Genomic DNA, 18,486 nt, shown 5'->3' with positions numbered 1-18,486 from the left:
GTATATAGACTTATTAGAGGTGAAACCAAACGTAATTTGTCTACAAGAAACATGGTTAAAACCTAAATTAAACTTTGTTCTGCAAGGGTATAATATAGTAAGGAAAGATAGAAAGACAGGAAATGGAGGTGGGGTGGCCACTTTTATAAAAAATGAATTAGAATTTAGAGTTATTAATGAAATTGAAGAATATGAATTGGTGGTTATAGAAATATATGCAGAGAAACATAATATTAGAATAATAAATTATTATAATCCTTGTAATAGATTAAGTAAAGACTTAGAAAAGGTTATAGGATCAGGAAATCATAAAATAATTTGGTGTGGAGATTTTAATGCACACAGCACTTTATGGGGAAGCAGTAAAGATGATCATAATGGGGATGTTGTTGAAGAAATTATAGATAGTAACGGGTTAGTTTGTATAAATGATGGCAGGAACACAAGAATAGATTTAGTACGTGGTATTGGGTCAGCTATAGATTTGACATTGGTCTCTGAAGGGATAGCTGGTAAATGTGTATGGGAAGTTCAGGAAGATAATAGTATGGGGAGTGATCACTATATAATTGTATGTAAGGTAGGGATGAGTGTTAAAGAATGTAATGTGATTTTAGCTCCAAGATGGAGATTTAATCAAGCAAACTGGGAAGCATATCAATATCTAAGTGAGGTAGAATTAACAGCATTAGAACTGAATAAGATGGAAGACATAGATGAATGTAATGGGGAAATATGTAAAGTTTTGTATGAGGTAACTGATAAAATTATTGGAAAAAAGAGACTATGTAAAAAGAGGAAAGCAGTTCCTTGGTGGACAGATCAGTGTAGTGATGCTATACATAATAGGAATAAAGCATTTAGAAAAATTAAAAAGTCTAATTTATTTGAAGATTTTATTAAATATAAGAAATCACAAGCTGAAGTAAGAAGAATAGTAAGAGGAGCTAAAAAGAAGTACTGGAGAGATTGGTGTTCTACAATAGGAGATGATATTGAAGTAAGTGAAGTATGGGGATCATTTAGGAAAATGGGAGGAATTTATAGAAATTGGACTTTTCCTGTTTTAAAAAATGATGAAGGAAGAATAGCCGTGACAGATAATGAAAAAGCTGAAATGTTGGCTAAAGTTTTTGTTAAAATCCATAGTGATGATAATATATCAGATGACATTAAAAAGAGTAGAAATCTGAACAAAAATAAATATCCAGATCTAATGATGAAAAGAAATCCTTCTGGTGATGCTTTAGATGCAGATTTTAATATGTATGAATTAAAGATGGCACTATGGGGAGTTAAACATTCTTCTCCTGGGAAAGATGACATATGTTATGTAATGATCCAACATTTATCAGATAGATCTTTAAATATTATTTTAAATCTTTTTAATAAGGTTTGGAATGCAGGGAAGATTCCTTCTTCATGGAAGCATGGGATAATTGTACCAGTTGGCAAACCCGGAAAGGATAAATCAAATCCAATTAATTATAGACCGATTGCTTTAACTTCTAACTTATGTAAACTGATGGAAAAAATGATCATACGAAGGCTAAATTATATATTGGAAATAAAAGGTCTTATATCACCATATCAGAGTGGATTTAGGGCAGGTCGGAATACTATGGATGCTGTTTTAAGTTTAGAAGGCGATGTTAGGAAAGCTCAGGCAAATAAAGAAGTTTTGGTGGGGGTTTTATTTGATATTGAGAAAGCATATGATATGCTTTGGAAAGAGGGACTTTTAATTAAACTTAAATGCATGGGAATTGGAGGAAAATTATACAACTGGATTATGGATTTCCTTTTAGAAAGAACAATACAAGTTAGGATAGGAGTAGAGTATTCTGAGACATACTCGATAGATAATGGAACTCCACAAGGAAGTGTATGTAGCCCAGTATTTTTTAATATTATGATCAATGATATTTTTAGTAATTTTAAGGGTGATATTGGAAGGGCATTATTTGCTGATGATGGGGCAATATGGAAAAGAGGACGTAATATTGCATGTGTGTCCCAAAGTTTACAAAAAGCTGTGAACAAAGTGGAGGTATGGGCAAATGATTGGAGTTTTAGATTATCTGTGGATAAAACCCAAGTTATATGTTTTACAAAGGGGAAAAAAGTACCAGAGGTTAAGTTAAAGTTGTATAACCAGGAGCTGGAGCAAGTCTCTATAGTTAAATATCTTGGTGTATGGATGGAATCCAGATTGACATTTGCAACTCATGCTAAAAAACTGATCAATAAATGTAAAACAGGAGTAAATATTTTAAGATGTTTATCTGGGATAGAATGGGGAGCTTGTAGAATGTCTTTGAAAAGAATTTATTGTACATTAATCAGACCAAGTTTAGATTATGGAAGCATTATTTATGGATTTGCAGCTGAAACTACTCTGAAAAAGATTGTAACAATGCAGAGTCAAGCTTTAAGAATATGTTGCGGTGCGTTTAAAACATCTCCCATTGCAGCCATACAGGTAGAAGTTGGGGAAGCTCCTTTACACCTCCGTAGATATTCAATGAGAATGAATTATTGGATTAATTTAAAAGGACATAAAGAATGTCATCCAGTAAAGGGGGTAATTGAAGAATGTTGGGAGCATGGAAATAAAAATATTAAAAGCTTTGGGTGGATTGCTGAAAGGGAAGCAGGAGTAGTTGGTATTGCTGATTGTGATGTTAGTCCAACTGTGGTAGTATCCAGAATTCCTCCATGGTTTTTTCCTATGCCTAATGTAGATTTTCAGATACAAATAAAAATGAAAAATGAGAAAGCTACCCCCAAGAACATTATTGTCCAGGAGTATTTGGAACAGAATTATTCATCATGGTTAAATATATACACTGATGGTTCTAAAGAACCTATCTCTGGTAGAACTGCTGCTGCAGTATACATTCCACAATTTCAAATTAAAATTAAGAAAAGAATAACTGATCATGTATCTGTCTATGCCACTGAATTAATTGCTATGGTGGTAGCCCTTCAGTGGGTAGAGGAGGTCAAACCAAGCTTAGTTGTAATTTGTTCTGATTCTTATGCAGCATTATCTAGTCTTGCAAGTGGATTAAAATCATCAAGGCAAGACCTTATATATGAGATTCTGGCAAGCTTGTTAAGAGTAAGTAAAGTAAGTTTGATAAAATTTATGTGGGTTCCTGCTCATGTGGGAGTGGAGGCCAATGAAGTGGTTGATAAGCTTGCTAAACAAGCTCTTAAACATACAGAAATAGATATTCATGTGACTCTGAGCAAAAATGAAGTTAAAGGGAAAATAAAAGAATTCATGAATAACAAATGGCAAGAGGAATGGAACTGTGATAACAAGGGCAGGTTTATGTATAATATTCAACAGAAAGTAAATGGAAATGGAAGAAGTGTTTTTAAGAACAGGAAAGAAGATACAATTATCTCACGCATTCGAATAGGACATACCAGATTAAATCATTCATTGTTTAAAATAGGAAAACATGAATCAGGTAAATGTATTTATTGTAATCAGCCTGAAACTATAGAACATGTATTAATGAAATGTAAAAAATATGAAAAAGAAAGGTTAAAGCTCATTAATGAAGTTAAAAACATGGGTGTTGAATCATTCAATATGATAAGTCTTTTGAACGAGAAAGCAGGACAAAGAAGAATATATGGTGTTATTATAAAATACATTAAAGAAATAGGAATAATTCACAGAATTTAATATACATATAGAAATGTTTTTTTTTTTTTTTTTTTTTTTTTTTGTCATTTGTCTATCAGTGCTTCACACTCCAGTCCAGTCGGTGGCGGTAAATGCACCAAAAAGTTGGTTTGCCATCCGCCATAAAAAGTTAAAAGAAGAAGAAGAAGAAGTACTGAAGTGGGGCGAGGATATGCGTAAGTGAGACCTCTAGTGGACACCCAGGGATACACAGAACAGACACTGTGACAGTTTCCCACTCACCAGTGTCCCATTGACACTCGTAAGGTTTTGTCAGAGAAAGGTGTGATAATCGGCAGTATGTCACTCCATGCTGCCTGTGTTCCTGCACCGACCCCTGTTTGAGATCCACTCGCTTGTGGAGAAACTCAAGTACCGCGATGCTCTGGCTACCAAGAGAGACCAAATCCACAGCCCGCCTGCTAAACCCAACTGCACCGCCTGGTTAGGAGGTGAGCAAAGAAATGCATGGCCGAGGCTTTGAGACTCCTGTCCTCTGCATGGGATGAGAAGAGTTTTATAAAGCAGTAGTGACAATGAAGATTTGCTGAAAATGTGCTCACCCTCAGGCCATCCAAGATTAGGATGAGTTTTTCTTCATCAGGTTTGTAGAAATGTAGCACTGCATCAGTGTCTCGGCGATGGATGCCCTGCATGAATGGGTGCTGACAGAATGAGAGTAAAAACATCACAATAATCCACACCACTCCAGTCCATCAGTTCACATATGGAGAAGACAAAAACTAAAGAAGACATTTTTAACTTCTGGCCAAAATAGGAGTTCATAATCCATGATCCCAGTTAAAAGGTGCCATAAAATGCATTGATACAATACTTTAAAAGAAATCTACGTACATAAAAGGAATGTGGCTTAGGTAATGGCAAAAAATTTCCAGAAATGGTTTTACATGTCCATTTACAAAGCTAGGATTTGTTCCTAGAATTATTTGGAAGGGTCATGAATAATAATGTTGAGCTCAACTCTGATTGGCTGTTTAATGGCAAAAATATTTTCTGTCCAGCATGAACGATGGAGAGATTAGGCATCCAACCTGATATTGCTGTATCAGACAAATATACAGATTTTAAGAGATTTTGAAAGAATGTTTTGCGTCCGAGTGAACAAGGCTTGAGAGAGTTGTCGGTGAAGATGTGGACGCAGCTTCTGTGTTGCTGTTATAAGCATTTTTGCACTTGTCTTTTCCACTTTTTTTGACACTTTAGAAAGTTAATAAAGTAGGACGTTGCAGTTTAGGGTCAGCAATCTTAATTGCTAAATATTTAAAAATAAACATTGTTTTAATAGCAATATCTGGCTGGTCTGGCTGGCCTAGAACATGGGCTGGTAAACGTTATGCAAATGTTGGGGGTGTAAACATTAATGATTCCTACTGTAATGTCACAGTCTGTGTTATGTTAGGATTCGCCTCTTGTTCAGTGAACTATTGCAGCACGAGATTTTCAATGGTGTTTGAGGCTCACGATATTTCATTTCCATGTACATAACTCTTATTCAACTATGCCAAGGTAAATACAGTTTTCCATTCTGTGGCACCTTTAACAGAAATATGTTCAAATATAATTATACAAGCCTTTCCATTAAGTTATTAAAATTTTATTTTTGAATGTACATGTTTTTTTTATGTTTTTTTCCTGGTTATGAGAATGTTAACGGAACATTTTAATCATTTCCCAAACATTATGGAAACGTTACTTTTGAATGTTCTCTAAACATTTTGAAACAAGTAGTAATATTTAAAAAGATTCTATGAATAATGTTTTTGTGCCAACGTTTTGAGAACACTATTAAAGAGCGGATAACTTTGAATGACAATAAACACACAATTGCAATGCTAATTGACATAAAAAATAAAAAATAAAAAAATAAACATTCCAAAATTGGTGTTTGCAGCTGGGGTCTTCTATTGTACTTGTCCATTAAGTGTCAATTGATATGTTAACTCATGTTAACTCAGATTGCTCTTTTCTTTATCTTTCTTTTTTTCTTTTTGCAGTCATGTTTTACTAAAGAAAGCTTGAAGTCTGATCATAAAGAATAAAAGGTTGTCAGGGTTTCTCTTTAACTATGTGGTTTCAATAAACTTGCTGACAAACTTCTATGGATTCTATGGAATTATTTCCCCCAAAGGAATCAAAAAGGTCAATTTGGAGAAAAAAAGTCAGCAACCTTGATATTAGCGAACTGTGAGATAGATCAGTCATGACATAAATAGTCAAAATGACATTTTTTTTCTTCTCTATTTATTTATTTTTTCTTCTATGGTGGAAATAAGCTTCCATATACTTAAAATCATTAACTGCTTAATGTAGTATTTTCCTCATATTTTAAGAGCACACTTGTCTGCGGGGAGTGGTAAGGACAACGGCACCAAAGAAAAACATCTACTTTTGGCAAGTTCCAGTAAACATTGGACTTGAACCATTCTTATTTGTTGTCAATATGACATTGGACTCAAGGAACACCATGTTAACAGAATTTGAGAATCAATTACAATCAGATAAGATAGTAAGATTTTTCAAATTCAGTTTGTGCATTTATGTTCAAAATAGGAAAAATGAGAATTCTATCTTGAGATCCAATGAGAATCACCCAGCTGCATAAGCTCCCCTTTCTGCAACTCATGAGAACCATGAGTGTTAATGAAGAGGGAGGGACTATCGTTAACTGGCTGAAATCTGCAGAATACAAAAAGACCAAAGGGCAGTATCTCCACATTGTGTTTAGCTGTTAAACAATGGCTGCAAGTTGGTGTTCGGTTCAGATTTTGCTGGTTTGTGCTTTCTGTCAGGCTGTTCCACACTGGAGTAAATCGCTTCAGGATGTTCAATCTCTGATGACCCAGAAGTTTCCGCTTCAGAAGCCAGTTCAACAACCAAGTAACCAGCAGGTTCCTCAGCATTTTCCGCTTCAGAAGCCGGTTCAACAACCAACTTACCAGCAGTTTCCACTTCAGAAGCCGGTTCAACAACCAACTTACCAGCAGTTTCCACTTCAGAAGCCAGTTCAACAACCTAAACCACAGTTTCCACTTCAGAAGCCAGTTCAACAACCCAAACCACAGTTTCCGATTCAGAAGCCAGTAGTGCAGGCAGATCCCCTTGATAATTGTGCTGTAGCTGATTCAGAGCAGATCCAATGTGGTCTACCTGGGATCAGTAGAGCTGAGTGTGAAGCTATTAACTGCTGCTTTAATGCACAGCAGTGTTTCTATGGGAGGGCGGGTAAGTGTTCAGTCTTATTCAGTTCATGTTAAACTGATTCTCTCAATTAACCTGCTCTTGTACCTTGTTCTAGTAACTGTCCAGTGTATTAGAGATGGTCAGTTTGTGGTAGTGGTGTCTCGAGACGTTACTCTGCCTCGACTGAGTCTGGATTCGGTTCATCTACTGGGTGGAAACGACCCACCTTGTGCTCCTGTGGGGTCCACACCTTCCTTTGCCATATACCAGTTCCCAGTGACCGCATGTGGCACGAGTGTGATGGTGAGCAGCTGCTACTGGTTTTATTCTGCATCTGCTTATGATGGACTGGATGCTGCCACTGTTTCTGTTCACAGGAGGACGGCGGATATGTGGTGTATGAAAACCGAATGACTTCATCCTATGAAGTGGGGATTGGACCATATGGTTCCATCACAAGGGACAGTCATTTTGAGTAGGTGATCTATGACTTGGTGTGAACCTTTTAATCCCTGACAAATGCTACAAGCTTGCTGTGTGTTGTCCAGGTTTCTCTTCCAGTGTAGATACTCTGAAACTTCTGTGGAAGCTCTGGTTGTGGAGGTCAACTCTGTTCCTCCACCTCCACCAGTAGCTGCTCCTGGACCTCTCAGGGTGGAGCTCCGACTGGCCAATGGCCAATGTGTCACCAAAGGCTGTGCTGAAGGTAAGGTCTTGTCCTGTGTCTGCCTAAAGCCTTTCAAACTTGAGTCTGGTTGAACCCCAGTGTTCCTCAGGTGATGAGGCCTACACGTCCTACTACAGTGATGCTGATTATCCCATCACCAAAGTCCTGCGAGAGCCTGTGTATGTTGAGGTGCACATTATGGAGAGGACTGACCCCAACATTGTCCTGATGCTGGGACGCTGTTGGACGACTTCAACCCCTAGTCCACTCAGTCTCCCCCAGTGGGACCTTCTGATCGATGGGTGAGTGTACAGCCAATCTTTATCCTGTTCGTCTGCTGGGAGACCCTCTTTCTAACCTTCTTTTGTCTTCAGATGCCCTTACCAGGACGACCGTTATCTGACCACACTGGTTCCAGTGACTGGATCGTCTGGTCTTCAGTTCCCAACCCACTACAAGCGCTTTGTTGTGAAGATGTTCACATTTGTAGATCCAGCTTCACTGGCTGCTCTGCAGGAAACCGTATGCCTCCCCCCTCCCCCATTACTTGAACAGTGGTATTTACTACTTGTGGGGTCTATGACTTGAGCCTCGTTCTTCCCTGTCAGATCTTCATCCATTGCAGTACAGAGGTGTGCCATCCATCATCTGGCTCTTGTGAGCAACGCTGCACCAGGAAACGTGAGTTCTCACTTTTGACCAGAGGAACTGAGCATTTTATGAGTTCTCATTTCTAACACTCCTCTTTCAGGAAGAGATACTCCTATCAAGGCTGTCTCTGGGGAGCAGACTGTGGTTTCTAGTGGAGCAGTTACTCTGGTCATGTAAATCTAGTTTTTAATAAACTTTGCAGAACCCTGAGGTATCTTGTCTATTGGTGGTGTTTTGCAGAATCTGGTATTAAATGCCCCTCTTGCCAGGTTTTTTTTCTCACTATTAAACCAAGGTTCCACAACTTTTTGTAAGCCTGTGCATTCAGAGTCCCCTATCCATTCTCTAGTTGCTAACCTGGAGCAGCACAAGGTTCCCCCTTTTAAAGGGTTAATTGTTAACTGGATGTTTAACCCATCCAAGTGCACATGCACATTTTGTGTGGGAGCAATTGGTGGTCTGGTGTCTTGCTCAAGAGTGGTTTGCTGAAAAACTACTTGAAACCAGCAGGAGCTGGAAATGGAAAATGTCAACCATTCAGTTTTATTGGAGTATACTACACAAGCGTGTATTGAAGCTTATTCTTATTGACCGCATTAATGCACCTAGTAGGCTATATATTGTAGTCCAAGAGAACACACTGAAAATACAAGAGAGAACACTGAAGTTGAAATTAAAGTAAATTATTTTACATGTGCTTTAGTATAGTGATAAACAATTGTACTTAAAACACTAACATTATGTAAAGTAAGTAATACTTAGACATAAGTCTTTTTTTATATAAAGTGCACCTAGGTTAAGACCTGTTGTGATTAAAGTGTAATCTGTAAGTACACTTAAGTGGCCTTTAATTTAAACTATGATCTCTGCAAATGCACTTTTGTTTAAAAGTATACTTTTAAGATTGAAGGTACACTTTTTCACAAGGGGACCTATTCGTGTGTGTAAACACATCAGGGCTTGCCAGCCAGATGTTGTTGGGATAATGCGCTAATTGGCTAGGACGGGGTGTCTGTTCTTTTCTAGGCATTTAGTCGTGTCCTCGTAAAAAGACAATGCTGTCCTGCCATCATGCCAAGGCTCACAAGAACAAACTTAGAGTCAAAGTTTCATGAGAAACAAAATAGAAGGCCAAGTGTGAACTTGTTCATTAAGTAATTTAGATTACAGATTCACTGTAGGATTATCCTTGAACAGTCAATTTCCCATCGAACCATTAGTACGTCATAAAACACAGTCATGGTGCCAAGATGGCTAAAGGAGATGTCACCCCCATTTTCCTTTTTGTGCTGGTCTAATCTCATACCAGCGATGCCAGGACAGCAGGAAAAGATTTCTCTTTGTTCCCCCAACTTAAGACCAAATGGCCAATAAACCCTGTGGTGACCCCAATGCATAAATCCCCAGACTTATCAGGAAACGGAAGGATGCTAAGGCATTCCTATGGCCCAGGATCACCACAAACCTTAAACCAGTGAACACCTCCTTTCTGCAGCTGTAAATTCCAGAGACTTTGTCTCCAAAACCAGTAGACTGAAATTTAACCCACTTGTGGTTGAATACAAATAACGGTCTCAAAATTGTTTCCAATAAGCTGAATTGATTACCAGCATTTACCCCACATATATCTTACGTGTCATGCATGTTTTATATAACTTGTGGAATTGTTTCTGTGTCTTTAACTTTAATTACAGCCTATTCGTAGGGTTTTCTACCTCAGTTATAGGAACTAATCACCAGAAGTTGCCTCATACATGTGTATTCTCTGTATTGTGCATGCTTTATATTACTCATTTTAATTTTGTGTGTTAAACACTTATCACGACTAAATCCTTATTTATCTCCACCTCAAATATGCAAAGTATATGTATTTTGGTACCTACTTGATGGGTAAATGATTTCTAGAATTTGGTATAAAGTAGATGTGTGTAGAATGCACCATATTTAAACTAGTTCGCTTATTAAAGCGTTTCAACTAAACTCTCAGGAGTTTGGACACACGCGATCACATGGACATTACACTAATTACATGCAAGAACCGGAGAACTGGGCGTAGGTCCCGCCCAAGACAATATCTGATTGGCTGTCACACTAGGAAGGACGGGTCAGATGGACACGCTTATAACCCAATGACAAGCAGTTTTCCTTGCTTTTTGCGTTGACTTTTTGCCCTGCTTTTCCAGTGACTTTGCTCTTGCTTATGTTTTGTGCTGACCTTTCCATCATCAAGCGTGGACTCTTCAAACCACCAAGAGCTCACTCAAAACTCATCTCAGAGTCGCTCCAGACTGGTGGAAAAGCAACCGGCAATCCAGGAAGTCTCGCAAACGAAGCGCCACCTGGCAAAGCCACTCAACCACTCACCATCGAGTGCTGTCCCTCAGAACGCATCATCAACCAACTGCCAGCCAATCAGCAGCAGAGATTCCCTCTCCAGCAACTTCGTTACAGAAGGGAATACATCCAAAACCACAAGCTGCATCCAAACGCAAGTACACAATATCTCCTAATTCTAGCTGAAACTGGTGCAAATCTTATTAAAGCGATAGATCACCCAAAAATCTAAATGTACGGTATACTGTCCATGTGTCCATAAGTCCATGTGACATCAGAGGGTCAGTTAGAATATTTTGAAGCATCAAAAAAAAAATTTGGTACAAAAATAGCAAAAACTACGACTCGGTAGTTATCGAGTCAATATCTGGCTCAGCTCGCTGTTCATCTTCAGTTCTCTCTTCACAGCAGTTCAGTCAGTGTACTGTTTGAGTAAATGAATTACTCCGGGATATTGGTTTGTTTTAATTCAGAGGGAGTGTCAGGCACATTAAAAAAGTTAACAACTTAAGTCATTTGTGGATTAATGCGTATTGGAGATGCAAACCGTTTAAAACAATTCAGTTCGATTTGGTGAACTGGTTCAAAAGATCTGATGATTCATTCGCGAACCGGATATCACAAATTGATTTGTTTTTAACTCTCTCACAACAGACATGGAAGAGAAGACAATGATTAATAAAGTCATAGTTTTTGCTATTTTTGGACAAACATTTATTTTTGATGCTTCAAAAAATTCTAAAAATTCTAAACTTTTTTTTTTTTTGATTAACTAACCCTTTAAGAAACTAACTAAGATTAAAATGCTAGTAGATTGATTCTCTCAGGTTGCGGTCAAGAAATATGTCTAAAACTAGACACTTGGGACTCCATTCACCTTCCGTTAATAACATCACTTTTCTCTGTCACTGTTTTAATGAATGTGTGTTTTCGTTAGTTTAGTTTGTGTGTATTAGAGTAGTACAATAAAGCCTTGTCTGATTTTACATAAAAGTGTCTTGTGCTTTGTGCTTACAAGTTTACAGGCTTAAACAATAGATTCTGTTACCTTGCTCATAATCAGTTATCATAATTGTATGATATTATTACCGTAGGCCGCGGGATAATATTTTGTCCAGAATTTAAAAAATACCCTCATTTCAATTTATCAGTGGACGAACAGTTGATAAAGTGTTAAATATTAATTCAGAATAATTTGCATACTAATTTGGTTCTTATTCACTGTAATTCAAACCCCTTTGAGTTATATTGACCCTAATTCCCTTATTAATCTTACATCATATATATATACAGGTCCTTCTCAAAAAATTAGCATTTTGTGATAAAAGTTCATTATTTTCCATAATGTAATGATAAAAATTAAACTTTAATACATTTTAGATTCATTGCACACCAACTGAAATATTTCAGGTCTTTTATTGTTTTAATACTGATGATTTTGGCATACAGCTCATGAAAACCCAAAATTCCTATCTCAAAAAATTAGCATATTTCATCCGACCAATAAAAGAAGAGTGTTTTTGTGGTGAGTGGGGCGGGGCCGAGAGGCGTGGGAACGAGGAGTGTGGCCAGGTGTAGTGATTGGAGATGAGCTACACCTGCGCCCCACCGCCAGTATCGAGTCCCACGTAGGAGATGGAAGGATATAAAACTGGAGTGACGACCGTGAAGGACGAGAGAGGACCAGGCCTGGGACATTATTTTATGTTTGCTTTTTTATTTGTGCGCGTCAGTCGCCGTGAGGGGCTGACGCGCCGTTTTGTATTTATTTTTGATTATTAAAATGCTTTTTGGTTGTGCGCCGGTTCCCGCCTCCTTCTTCCCGATGATTAGGGAGTTTTTATCGTTACAGTTTTTAATTTAAAAAAAAAGTTAACCTTCAAATAATTATGTTCAGTTATGCACTCAATGACTGCTTCAGTGTGGCGTGGCATGGAGGCAATCAGCCTGTGGCACTGCTGAGGTGTTATGGAGGCCCAGGATGCTTCGATAACGGCCTTAAGCTAATCCAGAGTGTTGGGTCTTGCGTCTCTCAACTTTCTCTTCACAATATCCCACAGATTCTCTATGGGGTTCAGGTCAGGAGAGTTGGCAGGCCAATTGCGCACAGTAATACCATCATTGACTGTGGGTACCCGACACTGGGCTTCAGGCATTTTGGCATTTCCTTCTCCCCAGTCTTCCTCCAGACTCTGGCACTTTGATTTCAGAATGACATGCAAAATTTTGCTTTCATCCGAAAAAAGTACTTTGGACCACTGAGCAACAGTCCAGTGCTGCTTCTCTGTAGCCCATTTCCTGCACACGCCTGTGCAAGCTGGCTCTGGATGTTTCTACTCCAGACTCAGTCCACTGCTTCCGCAGGTCCCCCAAGGTCTGGAATCGGTCCTTCTCAACAATCTTCCTCAGGGTCCGGTCACCTCTTCTCATTGTGCAGCGTTTTTTGCCACACTTTTTCCTTCCAACAGACTTCCCACTGAGGTGCCTTGATACAGCACTCTGGGAACAGCCTATTCGTTCAGAAATTTCTATCTGTGTCTTACCCTCTCGCTTGAGGGTGTCAATGATGGCCTTCTGGACAGCAGTCAGGTCAGCAATCTTACCCATGATTGCGGTTTTGAGTAATGAACCAGGCTGGGAGTTTTTAAAAGCCTCAGGAATCTTTTGCAGGTGTTTAGAGTTAATTAGTTGATTCAGATGATTAGGTCCAAAGATCCAAAAGCAGTGTTTTATTAGGGTAATCCAGAATCATAAAGCAACCAGGCAAAGGTCAAAATCAGAAAAGCAGTCCAAAACAATAAACACAACAAAAACCAGGGAACATGAAAATACCGGGTGACATTAACCAAGTACTCCATGACAATGACAGAAACAAACAGGGTATATATAGACAGGTGCAAACAATGCGAGTGGGAACAGCTGTGTGCAATGAAGTGATTAGTCCAAATAAAGGCTTGTGAGAAATGCAGTACTGAAGTGGGGTGAGGATATGCGTAAGTGAGACCTCTAGTGGACACCCAGGGATACACAGAACAGACACTGTGACACAGTTTCCCCAGCATTCACCTTGTTCGTTCTGTGTTTGTCCCTCACCAGTGTCCCATTGACACTCGTAAGGTTTTGTCAGAGAACGGTGTGATAATCGGAGCTATGTCACTCCATGCTGCCTGTGTTCCTGCACTGACCCCTGTTTGAGATCTGCTCGCTTGTGGAGAAACTCTAGTACCGTGATGCTCTGGCTACCAAGAGCGTCCAAATCCACAGCCCACCTGCTAAACCCAACTGCACCGCCTGGTTAGGAGGTGAGCAAAGAAAGGCACGGCCGAGGCTTTGAGACTCCTGTCCTCTGCATGGGATGAGAAGAGTTTTATAAAGCAGTAGTGACAATGAAGATTTGCTGAAAATGTGCTCAACCTCGGGCCATCCAAGATTAGGATGAGTTTGTTTCTTCATCAGGTTTGTAGAAATGTAGCACTGCATCGGTGTCTCAGCGATGGATGCCCTGCATGAATGGGTGCCGACAGAATGAGAGTAAAAACATCACAATAATCCACACCACTCCAGTCCATCAGTTCACATATGGAGAAGACAAAAACTAAAGAAGACATTTTTAACTTCTGGCCAAAATAGGAGTTCATAATCCCAGTTAAAAGGTGCCATAAAATGCATTGATACAATATTTTAAATGATATCTATATACATAAAAGGTATGTGGCTTAGGTAATGGCAAAATCTTTCCAGAAATGGTTTTACATGTCCATTTACAAACCTAGGATTTGTTCCTAGAAATATTTGGAGGGGTCATGAATAATAATGTTGAGCTCAACTCTGATTGGCTGTTTAATGGCAAAAATATTTTCTGTCCAGCATGAATGATGGAGAGATTAGGCATCCAACCTGATATGGCTGTATCAGACAAAGATACAGATTTTAAGAGATTTTGAAAGAATGTTTAGCGTCCGAGTGAACGAGGCTTGAGAGAGTTGTCGGTGAAGATGTGGATGCATTTTCTGTGTTGCTGTTATAAGCATTTTTGCACTTGTCTTTTCCACTTTTTTTGACACTTTAGAAAGTTAACAAAGTAGGACGTTGCAGTTTAGGGTCAGCGATATCTTCATCTATCTTAATTGCTAAATATTTGAAAACATTTTGGTTTCTTTTTTTATTTATTTATCAGTTTTAATAGCAATATCTGGCTGGTCTGGCTGGCCTAGAACATGGGCTGGTAAACGTTATGCAAATGTTGGGGGTGTAAACATTAATGATCCCTACTGTAATATCACAGTCGGTGTTATGTTTGGATTCGCCTCTTGTTCAGTGAACTATTGCAGCACGAGATTTTCAATGGTGTTTGAGGCTCACTATATTTCATTTCCATGTACATAACTCTTATTCAACTATGCCAAGGTAAATACAGTTTTCCATTCTGTGGCACCTTTAACAGAAATATGTTCAAATATCATTATACAAGCCTTTCTATTAAGTTATTCAAATTTTATTTTTGAATCCTCACTGGATGTCCAGTTTTTTTTTTTTTTTTTTTTTTTTTATGTTTTTTCCTGGTTATGAGAATGTTAAGGAAACATTTTGATAATTTCCCAAACATTATGGAAACGTTACTTTTGAATGTTCTCTGAACATTGTGAAACAAGTAGTAATATTTAAAAAGATTCTATGAATAATGTTTTTGTGCCAACGTTTTGAGAACACTATTAAAGAGCGGAAAACTTTGAATGACAATAAACACACAATTGCAATGCTAATTGACATAGCTTGCATCACAGAAAAAAATAAACATTCCAAAATTGGTGTTTGCTGCTGGGGTCTTCTATTGTACTTGTCCATTAAGTGTCAATTGATTTAGTCATGTTAACTCAGATTGCTCTTTTCTTTTTCTTTTCTTTTTCTTTTTCCAGTCATGTTTTACTAAAGAAAGCTTGAAGTCTGATCATAAAGAATAAAAGGTTGTTAGGGTTTCTCTTTAACTATGTGTTTTTTTTGTGGTTTCAATAAACTTGCTGACAAACTTCTATGGATTCTATGGAATTATTTCCCCCAAAGGAATCAAAAAGGTCAAATTGGAGAAAAAAAGTCAGCAACCTTGAGATATTAGCGAACAGTGAGATCAGTCATGATATAAATAGTCAAAATGACCTTTTTTCTTCTTCTCTATTTATTTATTTTTTTCTTCTGTGGTGGAAATAAGCTTCCATATACTTAAAATCATTAACTGCTTAATGTAGTATTTTCCTCATATTTTTAAGAGCACACTTGTCTGCGGGGAGTGGTAAGGACAACGGCACCAAAGAAAAACATTTACTTTTGGCAAGTTCCAGTAAACATTGGACTTGAACCGTTCTTATTTGTTGTCAATATGACATTGGACTCAAGGAACACCATGTTAACAGAATTTGAGAATCAATTACAATCAGATAAGATAGTAAGATTTTTCAAATACAGTTTGTGCATTTATGTTCAAAATAGGAAAAATGAGAATTCTATCTTGAGATCCAATGAGAATCACCCAGCTGCATAAGCTCCCCTTTCTGCAACTCATGAGAACCATGAGTGTTAATGAAGAGGGAGGGACTATCGTTAATTGGCTGAAATCTGCAGAATACAAAAAGACCAAAGGGCAGTATCTCCACATTGTGTTTAGCTGTTAAACAATGGCTGCAAGTTGGTGTTCGGTTCAGATTTTGCTGGTTTGTGCTTTCTGTCATGCTGTTCCACACTGGAGTAAATCGCTTCAGGATGTTCAATCTCTGATGACCCAGCAGGTTCCGCTTCAGAAGCCAGTTCAACAACCAAGTAACCAGCAGGTTCCTCAGCATTTTCCGCTTCAGAAGCCGGTTCAACAATCAACTTACCAGCAGTTTCCACTTCAGAAGCCAGTTCAACAACAACCTAAACCACAGTTTCCGCTTCAGAAGCCGGTTCAACAACCAACTTCCCAGCAGTTTCCACTTCAGAAGCCAGTAGTGCAGGCAGATCCCCTTGATAAATGTGCTGTAGCTGATTCGGAGCAGGTCCAATGTGGTCTACCTGGGATCAGTAGAGCTGAGTGTGAAGCTATTAACTGCTGCTTTAACGCACAGCAGTGTTTCTATGGGAGGACGGGTAAGTGTTCCCAGTCTTATTCCGTTCATGTTAAACTGATTCTCTCCATTAACCTGCTCTTGTACCTTGTTCTAGTAACTGTCCAGTGTATTAGAGATGGTCAGTTTGTGGTAGTGGTGTCTAGAGACGTTACTCTGCCTCGACTGAGTCTGGATTCGGTTCATCTACTGGGTGGAAACGACCCACCTTGTGCTCCTGTGGGGTCCACACCTTCCTTTGCAATATACCAGTTCCCAGTGACCGCATGTGGCACGAGTGTGATGGTGAGCAGCTGCTACTGGTTTTATTCTGCATTTGCTTATGATGGACTGGATGCTGCCACTGTTTCTGTTCACAGGAGGACGGTGGATATGTGGTGTATGAAAACCGAATGACTTCATCCTATGAAGTGGGGATTGGACCATATGGTTCCATCACAAGGGACAGTCATTTTGAGTAGGTGATCTATGACTTGGTGTGAACCTTTTAATCCCTGACAAATGCTACAAGCTTGCTGTGTTGTCCAGGTTTCTCTTCCAGTGTAGATACTCTGAAACTTCTGTGGAAGCTCTGGTTGTGGAGGTCAACTCCGTTCCTCCACCTCCACCAGTAGCTGCTCCTGGACCTCTCAGGGTGGAGCTCAGACTGGCCAATGGCCAATGTGTCACCAAAGGCTGTGCTGAAGGTAAGGTATTGTCCTGTGTCTGCCTAAAGCCTTTCAAACTTGAGTCTGGTTAAACCCCAGTGTTCCTCAGGTGATGAGGCCTACACGTCCTACTACAGTGATGCTGATTATCCCATCACAAAAGTCCTGCGAGAGCCTGTGTATGTTGAGGTGCATATTATGGAGAGGACTGACCCCAACATTGTCCTGATGCTGGGACGCTGTTGGACTACTTCAACCCCTAGTCCACTCAGTCTCCCCCAGTGGGACCTTCTGATCGATGGGTGAGTGTACAGCCAATCTTTATCCTGTTCGTCTGCTGGGAGACCCTCTTTCTAACCTTCTTTTGTCTTCAGATGCCCTTACCAGGATGACCGTTATCTGACCACACTGGTTCCAGTGACTGGATCGTCTGGTCTTCAGTTCCCAACCCACTACAAGCGCTTTGTTGTGCAGATGTTCACATTTGTAGATCCAGCTTCACTGGCTGCTCTGCAGGAAACCGTATGCCCCCCCCCCCCCATTACTTGAACACTGGTATTTACTACTTGTGGGGTCTATGACTTGAGCCTCTTTCTTCCCTGTCAGATCTTCATCCATTGCAGTACAGAGGTGTGCCATCCATCATCTGGCTCTTGTGAGCAACGCTGCACCAGGAAACGTGAGTTCTCACTTTTGACCAGAGGAACTGAGCATTTTATGAGTGTTCTCATTTCTAACACTCCTCTTTCAGGAAGAGATACTCCTATCAAGGCTGTCTCTGGGGAGCAGACTGTGGTTTCTAGTGGAGCAGTTACTCTGGTCATGTAAATCTAGTTTTTAATAAACTTTGCAGAACCCTGAGGTATCTTGTCTATTGGTGGTGTTTTGCAGAATCTGGTATTAAATGCCCCTCTTGCCAGGTTTTTTTTCTCACTATTAAACCAAGGTTCCACAACTTTTTGTAAGCCTGTGCATTCAGAGTCCCCTATCCATCCTCTAGTTGCTAACCTGGAGCAGCACAAGGTTCCCCCTTTTAAAGGGTTAATTGTTAACTGGATGTTTAACCCATCCAAGTGCACATGCACATTTTGCGTGGGGGCAATTGGTGGTCTGGTGTCTTGCTCAAGAGTGGTTTGCTGAAAAACTACTTGAAACCAGCAGGAGCTGGAAATGGAAAATGTCAAC

General features: G+C 39.3%; 2 protein-coding genes across 2 annotated transcripts; both read left to right on the top strand.

Moving 5' to 3' along the window:
• The first annotated feature begins 6,430 nt into the window (after positions 1-6,430).
• On the top strand, positions 6,431-8,434 carry LOC113079624 (zona pellucida sperm-binding protein 4-like). Its single transcript, XM_026251868.1, has 8 exons — positions 6,431-6,946; positions 7,020-7,207; positions 7,282-7,379; positions 7,453-7,610; positions 7,681-7,873; positions 7,946-8,093; positions 8,180-8,252; positions 8,323-8,434. The coding sequence occupies exons 1-8, from the start codon at positions 6,460-6,462 to the stop codon at positions 8,397-8,399; spliced, it is 1,422 nt and encodes a 473-aa protein (XP_026107653.1). The 5' UTR covers positions 6,431-6,459; the 3' UTR covers positions 8,400-8,434.
• A 7,764-nt stretch (positions 8,435-16,198) lies between these two features.
• Positions 16,199-18,164, top strand: LOC113079623 (zona pellucida sperm-binding protein 4-like). The gene is made up of 8 exons (XM_026251867.1): positions 16,199-16,676; positions 16,752-16,939; positions 17,014-17,111; positions 17,183-17,340; positions 17,411-17,603; positions 17,676-17,823; positions 17,908-17,980; positions 18,053-18,164. The coding sequence occupies exons 1-8, from the start codon at positions 16,226-16,228 to the stop codon at positions 18,127-18,129; spliced, it is 1,386 nt and encodes a 461-aa protein (XP_026107652.1). The 5' UTR covers positions 16,199-16,225; the 3' UTR covers positions 18,130-18,164.
• The last annotated feature ends 322 nt before the right edge of the window (positions 18,165-18,486 follow it).

This window comes from Carassius auratus, unplaced genomic scaffold, assembly GCF_003368295.1.
Source record: "Carassius auratus strain Wakin unplaced genomic scaffold, ASM336829v1 scaf_tig00028749, whole genome shotgun sequence".
NCBI lineage: Eukaryota > Metazoa > Chordata > Actinopteri > Cypriniformes > Cyprinidae > Carassius > Carassius auratus.
This window is presented reverse-complemented; position numbering and strand designations above follow the sequence as displayed.